The following is a 16398-nucleotide window of genomic DNA, read 5'->3' on the forward strand; positions in this document are numbered from 1 at the left end:
ATAATCACTTCCTTTAAAAACAAACAACTTAACATGAGAATTGTAATCCTTAAAACAATGCTGCTTACATGAATATTCTACAACAAAACTGCTTAACAACAGAAATTAATTTACAACATCTAGTCTTACCTCAGTGACATTGGGCATGGGGTTGAATCCACAGAGGTTGCAGACAGTGTTCTTGCAGTCTGTACAGGTGTTGTAGTTGGGAGGGTCCTTGGTTCCCATGTTGAGTTCCACCTTGCAGAGTGGACAGGTGGACTGGCCTGCTTTAGGAGCTGGTTGGGAGGATGCTGCTGTCTTTGGAGGCTCTGATGGGGGTTTGTCCACTTTGGCCTGTACTGGTGGAGAGGCCTTGGCCTGCTGGGGTTGTTCTGGTTTCTTCTCCTCTGCTTTCTGAGCAGCAGGTGGTTTGGTCTCCTTTGCAGGGGCCATCTTGGGAGAGGCCTGGGCCGATGCAGACATCTTGGGGGAAGCAGGTGGTGTGGGGCGGGGCTCGTCCTGGACTGCAGAGGTGATCAAAGTGGATGCAGAGCTGAAGATGGAGGAACCAAAGCCAAACATCTTTCCACCCACTGACTCTGCAGGCTTTGAGGGGGACGCCTGAGGTTTAGGACCCCCAAAGCCAAATAAGCCACCTGACTCCTGCTGTGTGGATGGAGTAGCATTACTCTGCTTACGTCCAGGTTGGCTAGTCTGGTCTGGTGGCTTCTGAGGCCCTGATGCTCTCCTGTTCTCCTGTGGTGTTTTCTGAGCAGGCGTTGGACTGGCCTGTTTCTGGGTCTCTAATGGTTTAGCAGTTTCAGACTTGGCTGGCTGTGCAGCTGGAATAGATGGTTTTCTCTGAGGGGAGCCTGGTGCTGAGGTCTCCTTCTTTTGGGGTGCAGCATCTGTGGTAACTTTGTTGGGTGAGGGTTGGGGTTTCATCATGGGGGGTCCTGGGGGTTCCATTCCTCCAAGAGCTCGCTGCATCTGACAGTTCAGGCACAGCCATTCCTTCACCTGAAACCATATAACAGTGTAAGAGGAATATAGAGTTGGCTTAATTTCAAATAAAACCCCTATTTGTGAAAGGTTGTCTTGTCTTTGAAAGCTATGATGACAGCTGTCAAACTGCTTGTGTGGAGCCCAAGCACGTACAGTCTAGACAGCCTACAATAATAGTTTGCTGCCAACTGCACTGTGATCGATACAACTTAGCAGCTCAACTATGAAGAGCATGTATAGGCTACATAATGTGTATTGTAAGGCAGTGGGACATTTATTTTCTAGCTCGCTGCTCATGATCAGATAACAAAAACCTAATTTACAATTCTTATGATATTCGATTTCTATTGACTGAATATGTGATGATTCAACTAATTCAGACAAGCTTTTCAGGAGGCTTACACTGTGACTGACACGGAAGACACCTGCATGGCCCCAGATTAGTGCCAAATGTTGAGCATGCATGAGATGGCGCTGTCGAGCAAGAAACGTGCTCATAGAGCAAGCAAAAACTCAGTCGAGCGGGCAGAAAACCAGTGGCGCGAGTGCATAAACTAGGCCTATGTAGGCTATATTGAGTGCACACGTGCACTGTTGGAGGCGCAATCTGAATTCAAGAGCTTGCAATTGTGGCGTTTAGCAAACTTAAAATCATTGTCACATGCAATCAATTATACAGATTTGTTGCCCTGAATAAGTACTCAATAAATGGAAAAACTTTAATTGACTGCTAAATCTATCCAATGAGACAGCCTGGAATATACTACTAAAAATGAAATTAGCCCGTTTTCTTGGACCAATTGCTGCCTGACGAGTTTGTTACAATGCCTTTGATAGGACAATTCACCACAACAAACAGACGCCATGTGGACTCTACAGATTGTTATGTCTGGAAGTTTGCAATAATTTATTTGTGTTAATAATGATTAAAAAATTATTCAAAATAAGACGTGGACTCTACAGGGCATGAGAAGTAGTCATGTCCGACAATCAATAAAAGTAATGTTTCTAACAACCTTACCATTTTTTTGATTCATGGAGATGGATTCATGGAGACACGTGTAAATAAACAAACCTTAAATAAATAAAAAACCTCTCTCCTTGGACTCATTGATAGTGTGCGACAGTGATTTTCAGCTTGCTTAATGTCACACTTGCTAGCTCTCGAGTTTAATTTGGTTGCTCAACACTGCCTGTGTGTGCTCAACATAGTTTATGTGTTCGCATTACTGAGTTTATGCTCTCAATGACCAAGTTTCTTTCACGACAATGCCATATTTCCCATGCTTGACATTAGGCACTAATCTGCCACCATACTGAGTTTTGAATTAAACCCAACAGCGGTAAACATCAGCAGATTCAAAAGCAAAGAAAGAGTTGGATCATAACCATTTATGTAGTTTGAATATGGTTGATTATTACCATATCCTACTACAGAGATGTAATGTCTACTTTCTGCAACAACAACAAAAAATAGGCCTAATATTCTTAATTGCCTTACCTCTGTGACATTAGTCTTGGGGTTAAATCCACAAAGTTTGCAGACTGTGTTCTTGCAGTCTGTACAGGTGTTGTAGTTGGGAGGGTCCTTGGATCCCATGTTGAGTTCCACCTTGCAGAGTGGACAGGTGGACTGGCCTGCTTTAGGAGCTGGTTGAGAGGATGCTGCTGTCTTTGGAGGCTCTGATGGGGGTTTGTCCACTTTGGCCTGTACTGGTGGGGAGGCCTTGGCCTGCTGGGGTTGTTCTGGTTTCTTCTCCTCTGCTTTCTGAGTAGCAGGTGGTTTGGTCTCCTTAGCAGGAGCCATCTTGGGAGAGGCCTGGGCCGATGCCGACATCTTGGGGGAAGCAGGTGGTGTGGGGCGGGGCTCGTCCTGGACTGCAGAGGTGATCAAAGTGGATGCAGAGCTGAAGATGGAGGAACCAAAGCCAAACATCTTTCCACCCACTGACTCTGCAGGCTTTGAGGGGGAGGGCTGAGGTTTAGGACCCCCAAAGCCAAAGAAGCCTCCTGACTCCTGCTGTGTGGACGGAGTAGCATTACTCATCTTACGTCCAGGTTGGCTAGTCTGGTCTGGTGGCTTCTGAGGCTCTGATGTTCTCCTGTTCTCCTGTGGTGTTTTCTGAGCAAGAGCTGGGCTGGCCTGTTTCTGGGTCTCTGATGGTTTAGCAGTTTCAGACTTGGCTGGCTGTGCAGCTGGAATAGATGGTTTTCTCTGAGGGGAGCCTAGTGTTGCGGTCTCCTTATTTTGTGATTCAGTTGGTGTGGGAACTTTGTTGGGTGAAGATTGGGGTTTCATCATGGGGGGTCCTGGGGGTTCCATTCCTCCAAGAGCTCTCTGCATCTGACAGTTCAGGCACAGCCATTCCTTCACCTGGAACCATTTAACAGTGTAAGAGGACTATATCGATTTTACTCAATTTCTTATTCTAGCCTACTCTTAATCAATTTGATGAAAAGCAGATAAATATGACAAATTTGTCTGCTGCCATGATATCATCAGACATTTGTGACAGGGTCTGGTGAAAAAGTCCCCAAGTAGGACAAGGTCATTTTTTATAAAGTTTTACAGATTATGAAAGTGCAGATTGTAAGCTTTCAAATGATGTGTCACACCTTGAAATCTGAAAAAATACTTGAAGATATGCTTATTTAAAAGTTGGTACACCTCAAACCAAACTGGAGAAACTCGCTCAGAATCCAAACAGACGCATTTGCTACCATCTTGTTGGTAGCTAGCTAGCAGCTAAGAAGGGATATCACTATGAACATCGAACTGCATGTTTAGCATATCACAACATGCTGGTAGAACATCAACATGCTAAAAACACATAACTACACATAATACATGATCATACAGTCCTTGTTTTTGAACATGTCCTAAAGCGTAAGTTTGTTTACAAACCATGTATCCCTACCCAGTAGCCTGAAGCAAGACAGGACACGATACAGTGAATCCAATTCACAAATTAGGCCTATAAGTATTTTGTGATCCTACAACTGTTGTTTGTTATATTAAATGGGCTCTTCAACATTTAGGGCCGGTTTCACAGACAAGGCTTAAGCCTAGTCCTGGACTAAATCACACTTTCAATGTAAAATCTCCATTGAAGATGCTTTTTAGTCCAGGATTAGGCTTAAGCCTTGTCTGTGAATCTGGCCCTTAAACTTCCGTAATATATAAAAAAACGGGAAAAAAAAAGAAAAAAAAAAGAAGCTCTTTAGTGATTTGCATGACTTGAGAATTGCATGCAGACCTTTTCACCAGACCGTGTTACATTTGCTCTCATGAACACAAATCCTCCAGTACACTGTCATTAACTGAGACTGTTGACTCACAAAATTCCTGGTCCTCTAAATGCTAACATTACCTGCACTATTAGGCTTAACACACACTGTACTTGCAGACAGAAAAGCAGATTGGTATCTGAATATGATCTTTCATCATAACTCTTCATGTCCAACTATCCCAGTGTTGATATACAGTAGAGTATGTGCTCAAGTACACCTTGGTATGTGGATGAAGGGAGTTCCCCCAATTCTATGTAAATCTCTTTGAGGGTCTTGAAAAACTCTATATTAATCCAAACAATTATTAATTAATAATTAATTAAGACTATGTGATCTGAATCTAACCAAAATATAGGCCGGTAACAATTATGAAATCATTGTCTAATGGCGATTATTTGACGTGATTAGTTTTCTTATCTGAACCACGGTCAAAGCATTTTTTTTTTATTGTTATGTTACATTTCATACGTGGTCCTACTTTTGTTTGTGTAAATCAAACACCTTTCCAATGGCTGCTTGTGCCCCGTAGTGAGACAGAACAGTAGCTATCCTATCAGAGGACACCCGGGCCACGCACATTGATTTATAATTGATGTACATCAAGTCGGCTTTCGAGCGTTAAAAGACCACACGGGATTCGGCAAACAGACAGTAGCCTACTCGGTAGAGAGATAGAGCTTGTTGCAAAACGTAACACGACTGCACCGGTATGGGATCATTCTGGATTCAAGCCAAACCAAAGGGGAGAACCTGCAAATTCTGCTGCCCGGATCATCACCCGCACCAACTCATCCGACCACATCACCCCCATTCTCATCCAACTACACTGGCTTCCTATGCGCCATCGGATCGATTATAAAAACATTCTACCCACCTTCAAAGCTCTCCATAATCTAGCCCCCACCTACATCACTGACCTCCTCCAGGAGTACACCCCCTCCCGCCCCCTCCGCTCTTCCTCTGTTGGATTACTCACTGTCCCCAGTTCACGCCTCAGCACCGTGGGTGCTCGAGCTTTCAACTGCTCGGCTCCCAGGCTCTGGAACTCCCTGCCACTTCACATCCGTCAGTCTGACTCTATAAACTCATTCAAAACTCAACTCAAACCCCACCTGTTCAAACTGGTATACTCACTGTAATTGTACCCTGTGTCTTTGTATTACACCTCCTGTTGTTCTTTTGTTTTGTTTTGTTTTGTTTTTTGTTTTCTGTTGTTTGTTTTCTTTCTGTTTTGTTTTAACTGTGTTGACCACTTCGTCAACTCCACTGTTTTTTAACCTGACTGTATTTTGCTGTGTCTTTTGCCCTGTGAGGTGTCCTTGGGTGTTATGAAAGGCGCCATACAAATAAAATGCATTATTATTGTTATTGTTATTATTATTATTATTATTATTATTAAAGGTTCTTTCCTGGACAGAAACATATTAAATGCCATTAAGAATCTGAGGACCAAATATTCCCATTTTGAAATAATTAAAATGTCCAACCTACATATGCTAGCAGATATTAGCTCTATGTATTTTTCAAGCCAAAAAAGACAGCATAACATTAATACTAATATAAGAGTAAGGCTTACTTTCTGTAATAAAATTGTTTTTTTTAAGAATACATTCTTACCTCAATGGCATTGGGCATGGGGTTAAATCCACAGAGGTTGCAGACAGTGTTCTTGCAGTCTGTACAGGTGTTGTAGTTGGGAGGGTCCTTGGTTCCCATGTTGAGTTCCACCTTGCAGAGTGGACAGGTGGACTGGCCTGCTTTAGGAGCTGGTTGGGAGGATGCTGCTGTCTTTGGAGGCTCTGATGGGGGTTTGTCCACTTTGGCCTGTACTGGTGGAGAGGCCTTGGCCTGCTGGGGTTGTTCTGGTTTCTTCTCCTCTGCTTTCTGAGCAGCAGGTGGTTTGGTCTCCTTTGCAGGGGCCATCTTGGGAGAGGCCTGGGCCGATGCAGACATCTTGGGGGAAGCAGGTGGTGTGGGGCGGGGCTCGTCCTGGACTGCAGAGGTGATCAAAGTGGATGCAGAGCTGAAGATGGAGGAACCAAAGCCAAACATCTTTCCACCCGCTGACTCTGCAGGCTTTGAGGGGGACGCCTGAGGTTTAGGACCCCCAAAGCCAAAGAAGCCTCCTGACTCCTGCTGTGTGGATGGAGTAGCATTACTCTGCTTACGTCCAGGTTGGCTAGTCTGGTCTGGTGGCTTCTGAGGCCCTGATGTTCTCCTGTTCTCCTGTGGTGTTTTCTGAACAGGCGCTGGGCTGGCCTGTTTCTGGGTCTCTGATGGTTTCTGAGCATCTGCTTTGTTTTGCTGTGCAGCTGGAATAGATGGTTTTCTCTGGGGTGAGCCGGGTGTTGAGGTCTCCTTCTTTTGGGGTCCAGGAGGTGTGGGAACTTTGTTGGGTGAGGATTGGGGTTTCATCATGGGGGGTCCTGGGGGGTCCATTCCTCCAGCTCTCTGCATCTGGCAATTCAGGCACAGCCACTCCTTCACCTGAAACCATTTAACAGTGTAAGAGGACTATGCAGATTTGGCACTTTTCATTGTGCAGCTCTTATTCAATCCGATGAAAAGCAGTGAAAGTAAATTCTGCCATCATGGTATCATTTGACATGTCTCTTTGCTCTCTGAGACAAAAATCCTTGAGTACACAGTGATTAACTGACACTGTAGACTCACACATAATTCCGGCTGCTCTGAGATCAACACTACCTGCAGTTTTAAGTAGAACACGTACTTGCATACTGCAAAGACCAGATAAGCAATTGAACTGTACCATAATAATTCGCTTCCAGATACAAGAATCATGAAATGGTAAAAACACAGAAACTGTACGTTGAGCTGACTATGCCATGTCTCTTATACTGTACAGTCAATGAAATGTTACACAATAACAATAAAGAGTGAAACTTCATCACAAAAGTGAAACACGTCTCTGTGAAAATACAGTTGAATAATGTTCAATAAAATACAGATTTCTGATCAGTTGTTGTACTCATGTGTTGTTTTCCTTTGGATCATTACAGAGTATGTATTAAATCTATGAACTTCTCAATCTGGGAAAGGAATCCCTATTCAATACTGCCATCGCAGTGAGATTTAATTTATGCAATACAAGTCACATTATTGTGTTCTTACCTCTGTGACATGAGGCATGGGGTTAAATCCACAGAGGTTGCAGACTGTGTTCTTACAGTCTGTACAGGTGTTGTAGTTGGGAGGGTCCTTGGATCCCATGTTGAGTTCCACCTTGCAGAGTGGACAGGTGGACTGGCCTGCTTTAGGAGCTGGTTGGGAGGATGCTGCTGTCTTTGGAGGCTCTGATGGGGGTTTGTCCACTTTGGCCTGTACTGGTGGGGAGGCCTTGGCCTGCTGGGGTTGTTCTGGTTTCTTCTCCTCTGCTTTCTGAGCAGCAGGTGGTTTGGTCTCCTTTGCAGGGGCCATCTTGGGAGAGGCCTGGGCTGATGCTGACATCTTGGGGGAAGCAGGTGGTGTGGGGCGGGGCTCGTCCTGAACACCTGAGGTGATCAAAGTGGATGCAGAGCTGAAGATGGAGGAACCAAAGCCAAACATCTTTCCACCCGCTGACTCTGCAGGCTTTGAGGGGGACGCCTGAGGTTTAGGACCCCCAAAGCCAAAGAAGCCTCCTGACTCCTGCTGTGTGGATGGAGTAGCATTACTCTGCTTACGTCCAGGTTGGCTAGTCTGGTCTGGTGGCTTCTGAGGCCCTGATGTTCTCCTGTTCTCCTGTGGTGTTTTCTGAGTAGGCGCTGGGCTGGCCTGTTTCTGGGTCTCTGATGGTTTCTGAGCATCTGCTTTGTTTTGCTGTGCAGCTGGAATAGATGGTTTTCTCTGGGGTGAGCCGGGTGTTGAGGTCTCCTTCTTTTGGGGTCCAGGAGGTGTGGGAACTTTGTTGGGTGAGGATTGGGGTTTCATCATGGTAGGTCCTGGGGGGTCCATTCCTCCAGCTCTCTGCATCTGGCAATTCAGGCACAGCCACTCCTTCACCTGAAACCATTTAACAGTGTAAGAGGACTATGCAGATTTGGCACTTTTCATTGTGCAGCTCTTATTCAATCCGATGAAAAGCAGTGAAAGTAAATTCTGCCATCATGGTATCATTTGACATGTCTCTTTGCTCTCTGAGACAAAAATCCTTGAGTACACAGTGATTAACTGACACTGTAGACTCACACATAATTCCGGCTGCTCTGAGATCAACACTACCTGCAGTTTTAAATATAACACGTACTTGCATACTGCGAAGACCAGATAAGCAATTGAACTGTACCATAATAATTCGCTTCCAGATACAAGAATCATGAAATGGTAAAAACACAGAAACTGTACGTTGAGCTGACTATGCCATGTCTCTTATACTGTAGACTACAGTCAATGAAATGTTACACAATAACAATAAAGAGTGAAACTTCATCACAAAAGTGAAACACGTCTCTGTGAAAATACAGTTGAAAAATGTTCAATAAAATACAGATGTCTGATCAGTTTTTGTACTCATGTGTTGTTTTCCTTTGGATAATTACAGATTATGTATTAAATCTATGAACTTCTCAATCTGAGAAAGGAAGCCCTATTTAATACTGCCATCGCAGTGACATTTAATTTCTGCAATACAAGTCATATTATTGTGTTCTTACCTCTGTGACATGAGGCATGGGGTTAAATCCACATAGGTTGCAGACAGTGTTCTTACAGTCTGTACAGGTGTTGTAGTTGGGAGGGTCCTTGGATCCCATGTTGAGTTCCACCTTGCAGAGTGGACAGGTGGACTGGCCTGCTTTAGGAGCTGGTTGGGAGGATGCTGCTGTCTTTGGAGGCTCTGATGGGGGTTTGTCCACTTTGGCCTGTACTGGTGGAGAGGCCTTGGCCTGCTGGGGTTGTTCTGCTTTCTTCTCCTCTGCTTTCTGAGCAGCAGGTGGTTTGGTCTCCTTTGCAGGGGCCATCTTGGGAGAGGCCTGGGCCGATGCTGACATCTTGGGGGAAGCAGGTGGTGTGGGGCGGGGCTCGTCCTGAACACCTGAGGTGATCAAAGTGGATGCAGAGCTGAAGATGGAAGAACCAAAGCCAAACATCTTTCCACCCACTGACTCTGCAGGCTTTGAGGGGGACGCCTGAGGTTTAGGACCCCCAAAGCCAAAGAAGCCTCCTGACTCCTGCTGTGTGGATGGAGTAGCATTACTCAGCTTACGTCCAGGTTGGCTAGTCTGGTCTGGTGGCTTCTGAGGCCCTGATGCTCTCCTGTTCTCCTGTGGTGTTTTCTGAGCAGGCGCTGGGCTGGCCTGTTTCTGGGTCTCTGATGGTTTCTGAGCATCTGCTTTGTTTTGCTGTGCAGCTGGAATAGATGGTTTTCTCTGGGGTGAGCCGGGTGTTGAGGTCTCCTTCTTTTGGGGTCCAGGAAGTGTGGGAACTTTGTTGGGTGAGGATTGGGGTTTCATCATGGGGGGTCCTGGGGGGTCCATTCCTCCTGCTCTCTGCATCTGGCAATTCAGGCACAGCCACTCCTTCACCTGAAACCATTTAACAGTGTAAGAGGACTATGCAGATTTGTCTCTTTTCATTGTGCAGCTCTTACTCAATCCGATGAAAAGCAGTGAAAGTAAATTCTGCCATCATGGTATCATTTGACATGTCTCTTTGCTCTCTGAGACAAAAATCCTTGAGTACACAGTGATTAACTGACACTGTAGACTCACACATAATTCCGGCTGCTCTGAGATCAACACTACCTGCAGCTTTAAGTAGAACACGTACTTGCATACTGCAAAGACCAGATAAGCATTTGAACTGTACCATAATAATCTGCTTCCAGATACAAGAATCATGAAATGGTAAAAACACAGAAACTGTACGTTGAGCTGACTATGCCATGTCTCTTATACTGCACAGTCAAAGAAATGTTACACAATAACAATAAAGAGTGAAACTTCATCACAAAAGTGAAACACGTCTCTGTGAAAATACAGTTGAATAATGTTCAATAAAATACAGATTTCTGATCAGTTGTTGTACTCATGTGTTGTTTTCCTTTGGATAATTACAGATTATGTATTACATCTATGAACTTCTCAATCTGAGAAAGGAAGCCCTATTTAATACTGCCATCGCAGTGAGATTTAATTTATGCAATACAAGTCACATTATTGTGTTCTTACCTCAGTGACATTGGGCATGGGGTTAAATCCACAGAGGTTGCAGACAGTCTTCTTACAGTCTGTACAGGTGTTGTAGTTGGGAGGGTCCTTGGTTCCCATGTTGAGTTCCACCTTGCAGAGTGGACAGGTGGACTGGCCTGCTTTAGGAGCTGGTTGGGAGGATGCTGCTGTCTTTGGAGGCTCTGATGGGGGTTTGTCCACTTTGGCCTGTACTGGTGGAGAGGCCTTGGCCTGCTGGGGTTGTTCTGGTTTCTTCTCCTCTGCTTTCTGAGCAGCAGGTGGTTTGGTCTCCTTTGCAGGGGCCATCTTGGGAGAGGCCTGGGCCGATGCTGACATCTTGGGGGAAGCAGGTGGTGTGGGGCGGGGCTCGTCCTGAACACCTGAGGTGATCAAAGTGGATGCAGAGCTGAAGATGGAGGAACCAAAGCCAAACATCTTTCCACCCACTGACTCTGCAGGCTTTGAGGGGGACGCCTGAGGTTTAGGACCCCCAAAGCCAAAGAAGCCTCCTGACTCCTGCTGTGTGGATGGAGTAGCATTACTCAGCTTACGTCCAGGTTGGCTAGTCTGGTCTGGTGGCTTCTGAGGCCCTGATGCTCTCCTGTTCTCCTGTGGTGTTTTCTGAGCAGGCGCTGGGCTGGCCTGTTTCTGGGTCTCTGATGGGTTAGTTGTCTCAGACTTGGCTGGCTGTGCAGCTGGAATAGATGTTTTTTGTTGAGGGGAGCCTGGTGTTGGCGTCTCCTTCTTTTGGGGTCCAGTGGATGTGATAGATTTGTGGGGTACGTGTTGCGGTTTCATCTTGGGGGGTCCTGGGGATTCCATTCCTCCAACAGTCCGTTGCATCTGACAGTTCAGACAAAGCCACTCTTTTCCCTGAAACAAAAGGAAAGAGTTAAGACCAATTATATTATCCTCCATATTTTAGCCAGCTATAATTAGTGTAACTCAAATGTAATCAACACACAAGCCACAGTCTGTCATAATATTTCCAGTAAATTCAAATAATGTACAGCCTGATTATGATGAATATGACTTCTAAAAACCTTTATTTAGAGAAGAGTACTGTCTCATAGTATCTTAACCAACACCATAATAACCTATGTCTCTATTGTTAAGGTTGTAGATGCTTTGATAGCATCATTCATTGCTACAAATCATTTTCTCACAAACAGTATTGCTGCTTTCATTGACAATCCTTGAAGGCAACAGATTAGATCTAGAAGGCCTACTTTGCATAATTTGCATTAAAAATACATTTGCACCATTGTTTACCTTTTTGTTTCTGGCCCATTATTTGATGGTATGGCAGAATAACATAATGTGGCTTTCCTTTTTGTTATAAATATACTATAACCCCTGCCTAGAGGTGAACATTATGCTCAATATGACTAGTAAGCAGAGGAATGTTGTGTTCTACCCTCATGCAGAGCAGTGTTCATGTAAACATGCATTGCATTTTGCAGCTGTTATTATGAGTTGGTTCTCAGTATTTGATGTGGGACTCAAGCCACATTGTGATTAGGCTATATTGACCACCAGATTTAAATGAGACTAAGCAAATTGAGGCTGTGGTATGAAGAGTACAGTGTTTGTAAATGGACTTCAAATGACTGCACTGTATGTGTCTGTAGCTGTGTTTACCGTTTCTCAACCCATCATTGTACAATCATTGTACCAACTTTGCAAGAATTTGTTTTATAGAAACAAACATTATTAATTGTTTCCATTATAGCTTTGCAGTTATGGGACATTCACATTCTAACTTGAAGAAGGGCTGAATATTGACATCACATTGAATTATGTGGTCTTAATAGCTCGCTCACTGCACTCAGAAGAGTTCAAATGGCCCGTAAATGGCCAAAGGGCCATCAGGTCTCGAAACATGCATGGGCTTTGATATATTCTGGAGTGCATTGCAATCTGTTTATCTGTTTGTTGATGGTTACATACCCCTCCTGTGGGAAACACATAATGTTGGGTATTAGGTTTAAGCCCATTAGTAAACCCAGAGGGACAGTTTTACTACTCTTTCCATTGCTTTCTGTATTGGGGCTAGACTTCTCGGTAAAAAGGAGGGAATCACATAGTATATATACTGCAGTGTACAGTAATGCAATGCTGCCTCTAAATGAACCTCCCGGCTTAGAAGGATTTAAGGTTTCCCAAGGCAGGGGGTTACACTAAAACCAGCAGCCCCCTATGGTGCAGCAAAGACTGAAAGATCAACGACTCAAATCATATATCTTTATAACAGCAGTATGTAATCAACGTGACACTACTGTAGAGCCTAAGAGAGCTCTCGTTCCAACCTCTGTGTACTACTAGTTTAGGGCCCTCGTTAGTGTACTGTACAGCAGCATCACATGAGATCATGTAACTTTGGACTGTCCTTGCCAAGCTAACCTACAAACAAGCGTGCATTGAATTACAGAGTCAAGTGTCAAGTCCTTTTGTGCAGGCGATAACCTGGAAGACCATTTAGAGCACCACCCAACATGGTGTTCCCTACCAGACCATCCCCCTCAGAGGGCTGAGCGTGTCCTGGGGATACACGCATCAACAGCAGCTCTTAGATTCTCTCTCTCTCTCTCTCTCTCTCTCTCTCTCTCTCTCTCTCTCTCTCTCTCTCTCTCTCTCCTCCCTCTCTCGCTCTCTCGGTCACTGCTCTAGCTACATGGATAGTGCACTGAATATCCAACTAACTAGGATCATCCCTGTAGGCTGAATCACATTCCACAGCAGTATAGATTGGATGCAATCATAGACAGGCATTAGAGCATTGTGCTCATGATAACACAGGCAATCAGCCAGTATGTCTGGGGTTATGGGCTAGCAATGTTGCCACAAAGGGTCTTCTTCTGTGCATGTGGCAGTTAATTAAATGTTTTAATTAAACGTCTGATTCAAGCAATAAGGGTCTACGAGAAGCTCAAGTGATTCAAGTAAGTGCTTTATTGCTTTTATCCAACGGTTACAAAACAAAACAGAGAGTAGTAAGAAGAAAACAATGCGATAAGAATTGAGTTTGTGATAGATTGTGGTGGTTTCTGCCCTGCACTCAGAAATATAGTTCTGCTATATTAAGGTAACGTGATGAACAAATCTTCGTAATTCAAGTGTTGGCCCAGGGGTATTAGTGAAATGTATGGTACACAGATAAAACATGTCATCGCTGTTACTTTATCAAACAATAAAGCAAACTCTTCGAACGCCTCTCTTGGCCAATCGCAATGCTTGTTCTGATCAACCCATTGTATAAGAAGATTATTATTGCACAGCCTTTAGTCTTCGACTCCGTCAACAGTGAAGCTCTGCATCAGTTCCCACGAGAGAAACGTGACATCATGACAGAAAACCTCTCAAGCATAATATTACAACTGAGGTCATAATATACTAAAAATAGCTTGATTTACAACCATTGCAGTTTCTGCTATATTGGGTACACCTGAGTGAGTCTGAAAGGGAGTGGTACTGTAAGCCACAGATCACTGATCTAAAATCAGTTCCCGGTGTAATATACAGCCCATTAGACTATCTCTCTATAAATGGCAGAGCATGCATAACAAATTAAAGAGCCATCAGCATGAACTTACAATATCTAATTGCTTATGGTAAAATGATGGCCACTAATTGACACTCTAGCATTAGTGCCCAGAGTGCAGGGGACCTATGATGTGAAGAGACAGAAGATAATGTATTGTCTATTTCTACAAGTTATTTGGGATATGAAGTGCAGGTCAGCAATGACATATTTGATGTAGTATTCAGCAAAACAGACAGTGAGACAGCCGTAATGTGGCACTGATATCTTACCTCAGTAACGTTTGGCATGGGGTTAAATCCACAGAGGTTGCAGACAGTGTTCTTACAGTCTGTACAGGTGTTGTAGTTGGGAGGGTCCTTGGATCCCATGTTGAGTTCCACCTTGCAGAGTGGACAGGTGGACTGGCCTGCTTTCGGAGCTGGTTGGGAGGATGCTGCTGTCTTTGGAGGCTCTGATGGGGGTTTGTCCACTTTGGCCTGTACTGGTGGAGAGGCCTTGGCCTGCTGGGGTTGTTCTGGTTTCTTCTCCTCTGCTTTCTGAGCAGCAGGTGGTTTGGTCTCCTTTGCAGGGGCCATCTTGGGAGAGGCCTGGGCTGATGCTGACACCTTGGGGGAAGCAGGTGGTGTGGGGCGGGGCTCGTCCTGGACTGCGGAGGTGATCAAAGTGGATGCAGAGCTGAAGATGGAGGAACCAAAGCCAAACATCTTTCCACCCACTGACTCTGCAGGCTTTGAGGGGGACGCCTGAGGTTTAGGACCCCCAAAGCCAAAGAAGCCTCCTGACTCCTGCTGTGTGGATGGAGTAGCATTACTCTGCTTACGTCCAGGTTGGCTAGTCTGGTCTGGTGGCTTCTGAGGCCCTGATGTTCTCCTGTTCTCCTGTGGTGTTTTCTGAGCAGGTGCAGGGCTGGCCTGTTTCTGGGTCTCTGATGGTTTAGGCTCGGCCTTGGGTGGCTGTGCATCTTGCACAGAAGGTTTTCTCTGTGTGGAGCCTGATGTTGGGGTCTCCTTGTTTGGGGATGCAGACACTTTGTTGGGTGAAGACTGGGGTTTCATCTTGGGGGGTCCAGGGGGGTCTCCTCCAACAGCTCGCTGCATTTGGCAGGTCAGACATAGCCACTCCTTGCCCTGTATCAGCAACATAGTTTTAGAATTTTTAAGTTAACATAGTAAATACAATCTACCCCAACAGCATTGTATGCATAATAGTAGCAACATACATTTATCACCATATATTATCATTTGTATTATATTACCTTTACTATTCCGCATGTGCTTAGTTAGTGAGCAATGCTTCATGCTGAATAAACTGTCACTAAACAAGATTACCCTCTTTAAGCAGGCTGCTAAGTGGTAACTTGGAGTCAATATACGACCTAATCAAATGACATTCCTTGCTATGGCCAAAGAATGTCCAATTATCTACTGTATGAAATAGACCAAAGAGGCCACTATTACAGTGAATGTGTTTTAAACATAGTGTACTCAATCGAAAGCAGTATGATTAAATAAGGTCAAAAATAAAGACCACACTGTTGTCAACACTGTTACTTAACAACTGTGCTAACAAACGACAGGGAAAGGGGAAATCTGCCAATCAATAGCCATTGATTATTGAAGTCTTACCCCATCAAAACCCAAAATATAAGCTCCATTTCTTTTTTTTACTCCATAGTATGTAAACAATGTAATTGTAAACCAACACTTGATCTCAGGCATGATCAGCCCTTGCATGCATTGCGCCGTCTCGTGTATTTGAGAGCGGTTACATTTCTCCAGCCCCATTCCTCAGCTGTTTAACCCCCCCAAAAAACCTTTGTTGTTGTTCGAACCCCAGACTGCCCCTTTAAGGTTGCCTTTACAAAGAGTTTAGAATGTGTTTATAAGTTGGTGTGTGACTTAGATGAACGAAGTGTGACCGAAATGTTTGAAATGGAATGAAGGGAATCGGTCTCTACTTACGCCTGAGTCTGGAGGACTGAAGCCACACATGCTGCACACGGTGGTCCGACACTGCGTGCAGGTGTTATGGTTTGGCGGTTCCTCGGTATCCACATTGAGTTCCGTAGTGCTGCACACCGGACAGAGGGATTTCCCCCCGGTGGTAGTAGATCCAGCTTTCGCTTGAGGCCCAGCTTTGTTGGGCCCTTGTGATGGAGCTCCAGGTCCTTTGGGGCCTTGCTGCCGAGGCTCAGGTTTGCCAGAGGCCTGCTGCTGTGGTGTAGTCCTATGGGAACCCTGCTGTTGTGGTCCAGCCTTAGGTGAACCCTGCTGTTGTGGTCCAACCTTAGGCGAACCTTGCTGTTGTGGTCCGGTCTTAGGGGACGCTTGCTGTTGTGGTCCCTTAGGAGGTTGCTGTTGGGGTCCACCCTTAGAAGGATTAATTTGTTGTTGAGTTCCAACCTTGGTT

General features: G+C 44.9%; 1 protein-coding gene across 1 annotated transcript in view; it reads right to left on the minus strand.

Annotated features, from left to right (window-relative positions):
- The window catches only part of pclob (piccolo presynaptic cytomatrix protein b), a gene marked incomplete at both ends in the record, with an annotated part of 82702 nt that overhangs the window by 59602 nt on the left and 6702 nt on the right, over window positions 1-16398 (minus strand). The window contains 8 exons of the mRNA XM_080539556.1: window positions 130-1002; window positions 2489-3361; window positions 5896-6765; window positions 7411-8280; window positions 8931-9800; window positions 10446-11318; window positions 14259-15116; window positions 15951-16398. The exon at window positions 15951-16398 is cut by the window's right edge and continues 663 nt beyond it. Coding sequence (XP_080395682.1) covers window positions 130-1002; window positions 2489-3361; window positions 5896-6765; window positions 7411-8280; window positions 8931-9800; window positions 10446-11318; window positions 14259-15116; window positions 15951-16398 — 6535 coding nt within the window. The remainder of the gene's footprint in view (window positions 1-129; window positions 1003-2488; window positions 3362-5895; window positions 6766-7410; window positions 8281-8930; window positions 9801-10445; window positions 11319-14258; window positions 15117-15950) is intronic.

The sequence above is a fragment of the Nansenia antarctica genome (genome assembly GCF_963989245.1).
Source record: "Nansenia antarctica genome assembly, chromosome: 9".
Classification (NCBI taxonomy): domain Eukaryota; kingdom Metazoa; phylum Chordata; class Actinopteri; order Argentiniformes; family Microstomatidae; genus Nansenia; species Nansenia antarctica.